Below are 7,174 nucleotides of genomic sequence, written 5' to 3'. Positions count from 1 at the left end.
CATCTTAAACGACAGATCTATTTACAAATATGTTATATCAGTTGTTGTCATACTACACATATTCTTCAGGGAATGTAGTCTGAAATCCATCTCAGACGATAGATACCGAGTCATATGTGTTATCCTACTTATTTTAAGACTACAGATATACATTAGAATATGTAGTCGGAAATCCATCTCAAACGACAGATCCATTTATACATATGTTATCCTAGTTGTTGTCATACTACATATATTCTTCAAGGAATGTAGTCTGAAACGCATCTCAGACGATAGATACCGAGTCTTATGTGTTATCTTACTTGTTGTAAGACTACAGATATACTTCATAATATGTAGTAGGAAATCATCTCAGACGACATATTGTTTATGTGAAGGCTGAACTTTTTACCTCTAACTACAAAATACTATCAAATAAAGTAGTTTATAACTACAGCTATTTTAGGAAGTATGTAGTCGATATGTCACATAAACTACAGTTTTGTGTTGTTTGCTTGACCTTCCAATGACACATGACTATAGTTATATCTGTTGACATATGACAGACTTATGTAGTTGAATACCATTACAAACGACATAAGTTCTCCTTTAGGCTTCAATCTTAATCACTTCAGACGATAGATTTTTAAAAAATTATGTCGTATGACTCTATGTCACACGACAGTTAATAACTGTCGTCTAACATGCTTAGAGACGGCAGCCACTTAAGCTACACATTTCTAAGCTGTCAGACGACAGTCAACTGTCGTCTGAAGCCTTTTCTGACCTAGTGAGAGATCAAAACCAGAAGGTTGGTGAGGCATAAAAGGTGTTTTTTTTTTTTTTGTAGGTCGGTGTTATCTCTCTTCCCTTGTTTCTCTGAGAAAATCCAGTTGTGCGGTGCTCTTGTTATGGCTACCTCCATCGCTATTATGAATGCAAGCTTAGCCTACAAGCATTCTCTTTCGGTGGCAAAAAAAACAAGGTTTTATTGCTCCTCGATTCTATCTTGTGGGTTGATTGAACACAGCTAGGGCTATGGCTTTTGATTCCTTTGGATGTGTTGTCGATCATATCAAGATGGAGGCTTTCCACACCGATGGAAGTCCAGTCTCGGGGAGATCACTATCTCTTCACCTTCACTAATGAAAAAGACGTGAACTAGGTGAAAAAAGGAGGCCCATGTGGGTACACATGACTTTGTTGAATGACTATGATGGCTTCTTAAATATCATGGTCGTTGCTCTCAATTAACTTCGTGCGGATCTAGGTGGAGATCATGGACCTTTTGGCGGCTCTATCAACGGCGGCTACCGTGAGATTGGTGAGGGAAACCATAAGTCTATTTTGCAGGTGGATCAAAGAGATTTGAACTGTGGAGTGACTAGGGTTAGGCTCACCCTTCCTTTACATGCCCCGGTCAAACTTGAGAGGAGGATTAGGATTTGCATTGTTGATCAACAATGATGATTTGCTTGTGAAATACATGTATGAGCAACTATTGGGAAGGTGCAGGACGTGATAGAGAATAGATCATGGAGATCTCTAAGAAGCAGCAAACGAAGCGGAGGCTGCCCTGAACTCGGCTTCGGGTCTGACAGCTCTTCCCATGATCTTTCAAGCCAATTCGCAGCCTTCTCTTGTAGCGTGTCAGGACCCACCTCAAATTTTACCTTGAAACACGAGGTAAATCTTGCGGGGTCCACCTTTAAGGAAAATTTACCAAAAATTCGGTATAACCTTTCTTGAAAATGGACAACCCTTACCTGAAAAATCCAACTTAACACTTCTATAACCAAACATCCATCCTCAACACCTGGAGCCTTCCTGCTCCCCAAGTTCATCACACCTCCCAATATATCAATTACTCAACTAAAATAGTCCCACAACCAACAATAAACAAAATTAATTCACTAACTGGTGATCAGAGCATATCTAATAATAAAAGAATAACAATGAATAAAGATTAAACGGAAATAGCCTCTGACTATGCCTCCACTCCATATACGCTCGACCTCATTTAACCTAGCCTGCATACTGGGCATTTAAAACCAAAGGGCCTAAGGGAAAGTAATTTAAAAACGTTAGAGTGAGTGGACAAAAATAAATTAAATAACTTAACTAATATAAACTTATATACTTTCCTGCATTTCAACTTTTAAAACCTAGCAGCATGCAACTTGATAATCCAAATAACTTTAATTCCAGAATACTATAAAAATAGACAAACCAGCCCTGCTGGTTAATCAAATATAGAAATCTCGTAATAAGAGATTAACCAGTCCCGCTGGTTAATCAAATACATAACTGAGAAAGATAAAATAAGGGGAAGAGTTATCACCATGTAAAAGGAGCCTCCTAGGCTCGGGTCGATGTCTCCCAGGCTATAATAGCGTCCCACGCTAAGCGCTCAACTCACATATGATGAGGACCACCAAATAAGGCTATAATAGCGTCCCACGCTAAGTGCTCAACTCACATATGATGAGGACCGCTAATAAGACTAGCTAACTAATAAATATAAATACCGATCGGTTGCATCCCAGGCTATAATAGCGTCCCACGCTAAGCGCTCTACTCACCTATGGTGAGGACCGCTAATAATGGTTAGTTAGCAATAATCAATATAAGCGACCCTATATTATGGTGACTAAAAACATACGAATGGTACTTAATTCCATTAAACTTCCTCAATATCAAACGAATGGTACGGTTCCTAACCGTACTTTAAAATCATCATAAGAAATTATATTAAAACTCAATGTCGTGTCTCACACGTCAAAACATTCTCAAATTTATAAATATAAGCGAGATTTCAATATCAAATATAAATCATAAATAATAATATCTCTACTCGAAAATACTCGCTAAAATATTCTCCAAGTCAAAATCATTATGCCTCAAATAAACAATTAAATTATGATGGAGAACTATCGAAAATCTCATTTTCCGTAATCATTTATAAATCTCAGAGTCATCAAAATAAAACCAATAATATTTTAAATCCGGAGCCATAAAAAATATCAAAACTCAAATACCAACTTTATAACCCGAGCTCAAATCCATAAATCATGACCAACACTTAATCAATGCTTCAAACTCAATAAATTCAAGACCATAACATAAACCGAAATTTCAATATAAGCTCGGTAAATAAAGCAATAAATTATAAAATCTTGCATGCTTATTTATTAAAATTAAAGTGTCCACTCACAAATTTAGGCATACGCCTAACGATAACCGCATCGCCACTCAAGTGAGGTTCCCTTCGTATCCTGGCACAATAAATATGCTTAGAACCACTCTTCGATTTAGGAAATTAAATGCTTTAACTTAATCATCGAAATCCTCCCAATTAACCCACTAATAAGTTAATTAGATTTTTACCAAACTTCATCTACAACTTCACTTCATCGATTCTAGCACTTTAGGACCATAACCAAGAAAATCCAATGGTTGGACTTATTCTATCAACCGCCAATTTCTCCAATCTCCGAAAAATTCTAAACCTAACCAAAACTCATCCAAAAATTCCAAACTATACTTCAATAAACTCCTCTTATTAAAACCATCTCAAAAACAGGAAAAATTGCCCTTAAGGGGCGGCGCCACCGCCTACTCCGCCGGTAGCGGCGACAGGCGGCCGGCAGCCGAACTCCGGCAAGTTTTAATGCCTCATAAATTTCAACACAACAATCCTCTCAACCCTCACAACAACTTCCTTAACTAGCAAAAAATCCATTTCTAAGCCTAACTAGGTTAACCAAACCAAAACCTTAAATTGAGCCCTAGAACTTCAATTATACATTTCTCAATAACAAGATCGAATTGGACCAATTCCTTTTGAGGGATTACTCACCTTGATGAGGGCTACAAGATGAGCCAAAAATCACGACCTATGGTGGCCGGAGGAGAGAACTCCGGCGAAGGGGCAGTCGGCGTCTCCGGAGGGTTTTCCTTCAATCGACGACGACACAGGCCCGGTCACCGGCTCAGGAAGAGAGAGGAGACGGCTGGGGTCCCAACTGGGCTGGAGCGGTTGCCGGTTGCTGGCCGGACAACTACAGGTGGCGCTGGGAACTTCTAGCAGGAGAAGGGCTCGGGGAGAGCTCGGGAGAAAGAGAGAAGGAAGAGGGAGAGAGAGAGAGTGGGGGGTGTTGGGCTGCTCCACACCCGGTCCAACTAATACCCCAACAAAAATAAAGCCTACTAAAATTTACCTCCTTTTACCAAAATAGTAACTTTCGTTTTTAGACCATAACTTCTCCATACGAACTCCATTTTAAACGTGTCGTGTGTCCACAAACTCTGTTTAACATCCTCTACAACTTTCATCAAGAAAGTTTTCCCAAATTCCAAACGAAAAAAAAAGTCAACTTTTGGAGTCTTAAATAGTAAACGGTTACTTAAAATGGTAAAAGGTCAAAGTCTACAACTTTCATGAAGAAACTTTTCCCAAATTCCAAACGAAAGAAAAAGTCAACTGTTGGAGTCTTAAATAGTAAACGGTTACTTAAAACGGTAAAATGTCAAAGTAACCCAAAAGTAAATAACCGTAAATTGACTTAAGAACCGGGATGTGACACAGCGTCTAACCTCTCTTCCCCTTTCCCTAAAGAGAGGCGATATGTGTCCATCAGGGAGGTGCCGAAATTTCCTTTCCCGATCAAGATTATCGGAGTACGCTGGTCAAGAGAAGAAGAACATATTAAGGGCGGGAAACGGACTCGGAACAGTTTGGCAGCAGTACCATTCCACCTGGAACCTGAAGACCTTGGTTTTGTAGTTGGAACTGATGGAGCTCTTGGAATTCTGAAGAAGTTTTCGAAGAAGAGGGGCAGACCTCGTGGCAGTAAGAACAAGAGGAGTGGAGGCAATGATGACTTGGATTCATCCTTGCTCTAACAACCCACTTTCCATCTGTCACATTTAAACATATCTTGAGAGAAGCCAATTTCCTTGCTGATGCACTAGTAGACTTGAGAGCTTTATACTTCTTTGTCTTCTCAGCTTCCGCCTCAGGTGCAGGCCGCCTACTAGTTTGATCTTTTTGGTGGTGGCTACTAGTTTGATCTTTTTGGTCTTGAGAGCTTTATACTTCTTCCTCTTTCTCAAAAATAACGATCTCTTCCTCCTCCTCCCTCTTCTCTGTTGATGGCGTCCGGTCGGTCCGGGTCACCAATCTCCTCTCTCTTTCCTCCTCCTCCCGCTATCGTGAGCTCTTTTGATATCTAAGTTTTGTTATCAACTCCATTTTTTTTCCAGTGAATAACAAGCAAAATTGATAACACGTTTTCAAATACTTGATTCTTGTTAAGCGCAACCTCTGCGTATCTAGCAATGACTTCCATAAACTAAAATTGTTGGCTTGACTCTGAGATTGAATAGAGAATTAGATGGGAGGAAAATGTTGAAAAATAATTGTACTGATGTTTTGAAGTGAAAGCTTGCCACGAGGTTGAGAGAGATAGAATCTATTGTCTTATATATACACACACACACATGCCTTTTCAAATAAGGACATCCTTACCTTAATTAAGGTACGGATTTTCTTAATTTGACCCACTTTCTGATCATATTTTCTCATCATAGCCGTTCAGTATTTAGATATACATGACTTGATCATCTCTACAAATTTTCAGCTAATTTGGTCTCGGAATAATACTTTTGCTTACATCAAAGATAATCTGTCTAAAAAGCTGACAGGGTGGAGATCTAAACTGATGAGTGTTGCAGGGAAAGAGGTACTTATTAAGGTAGTTGCTCAAGCTATGCCCCTATATACTATGAACCGTTATCTTCTACCTCAACATCTTATACATGAGCTTCATCAACTCTGTGCTCAATTCTGGTAGGGTGGAACAGATGAGAAGAAAGGTATGCATTGGTGTGTGTGGGATACTTTATGTAAACCGAAGATGGAGGGGGGCATGGGCTTCAGATACTTGTTTGCATTAAACCTTGCTATGTTAGCTAAACAGGGTTGGCGGATTATTCAGAACCCGGACACTCTACCAGGTCAGCTTCTTAAAGCTATCTATTTTCCTCATGTTAATTTTTGGGAAGCGGAATTGGGGAGTCCCCATCTTTTACGTGGAGAAGTATTCTTGATGGCAGAGATATTTTGAGAAGTGGTATTAGTAGACAGATTGGTAACGGAGAAAATACCAATATTTGGTTTGATCCATGGCTGCCAGGTGTGAATTTATTGCAGTTTCAAAATCCTAATCTTAGTAGGGTTGCCAAATTATTTTCTAGTCTAGGGGTTTGGAATTCTGATATTCTCCATGAGTTATTTCCCCCAGATATTGTGACCAATATCTTGGCCTTGCTTGTTAGCTCCCATGGATACCAGGATCGCTGGATTTGGTTTGAAGATAAGAAAGGTAAATTCATTGTCAAGTCTGCATATCACTTGGCTCGGAAGCGTGTTTTGAATCATGATACACACCCCAATTCGAGCTTCTTATTGTGGAACAGGCTCTGGAAGGCTCCTGTTCCTAGTAAAGTCAAAATTTGTGCTTGGAAAGCTGCCTTAAATATTCTTCCTACACGAAGTCGACTGAGTGAACGTGGTATTGATATTGATACCCAATGTTCATTTTGTGCGGAAGAAGTAAAGTCACCAATCCATGCCTTAAGAGATTGCATCCATGCTGCAAGATTCTTTACTCTGGTGCATATCCCTCCCATGCCGTAGACAACAAATGTTCATGACTGGTTAGCTCTCTTGGCTTTTACTACTCTTGATGCCTTTCATATTGTTCTTATGTTACTTTGGGCTAGGAATGTGAAAGTATGGGAAGATGAAGCTAAATTAGCAGTCGAGATAGTTCCTCTTACCTTGGGTTGGTGGACAGAGTTTAAACTAGCTCATGCCCCTTCATGTGGTCCTAGAGCTGCCTCTAGAGCTACCTGGAAAAAGCCTTCGGCTGGTTTTATTATACTGAATGTGGATGCATCGTTTGACCCTATTACTGGATGAACTGTACTTGGCGGGGTTTCCGTAATCATGAGGGACGTAGTCTCGGTGTCTTCACAAGATTTGTTTCTCTCTCTAGCTCACCTCAACATAGTGAGTTACTGGTTCTGCTTGAAGGAGTTGGTATAGCTCCCATGCACCAATTGTGTCCTATTATTATCGAAACTGATTGTCAGACGCTTGGGGCTGCTATCTTGGGTTTCCTTCTCACAG

At 39.8% G+C, this 7,174-nt stretch overlaps 1 protein-coding gene across 1 annotated transcript; it reads left to right on the top strand.

The window, feature by feature from the left end:
• Positions 1-5,897: 5,897 nt before the first annotated feature.
• On the top strand, positions 5,898-6,964 carry LOC101306887. Its single transcript, XM_004293087.1, has 3 exons — positions 5,898-5,997; positions 6,285-6,595; positions 6,680-6,964. The coding sequence occupies exons 1-3, from the start codon at positions 5,898-5,900 to the stop codon at positions 6,962-6,964; spliced, it is 696 nt and encodes a 231-aa protein (XP_004293135.1).
• The last annotated feature ends 210 nt before the right edge of the window (positions 6,965-7,174 follow it).

This window comes from Fragaria vesca, linkage group LG2 (assembly GCF_000184155.1).
Source record: "Fragaria vesca subsp. vesca linkage group LG2, FraVesHawaii_1.0, whole genome shotgun sequence".
Taxonomy (NCBI): Eukaryota; Viridiplantae; Streptophyta; class Magnoliopsida; order Rosales; family Rosaceae; genus Fragaria; species Fragaria vesca.
This window is presented reverse-complemented; position numbering and strand designations above follow the sequence as displayed.

What these genes read in the sequence shown, in the direction of transcription:
- LOC101306887 (XM_004293087.1), top strand. Translation starts at nt 5,898, where the DNA reads ATGGAGGGGGGCATGGGCTTCAGATACTTGTTTGCATTAAACCTTGCT. An exon ending in GAACCCGGACACTCTACCAG is followed by an intron (nt 5,998 to 6,284) that starts GTCAGCTTCTTA and finishes TATTTCCCCCAG; the next exon opens with ATATTGTGACCAATATCTTG. An exon ending in GTTCATTTTGTGCGGAAGAA is followed by an intron (nt 6,596 to 6,679) that starts GTAAAGTCACCA and finishes CCCATGCCGTAG; the next exon opens with ACAACAAATGTTCATGACTG.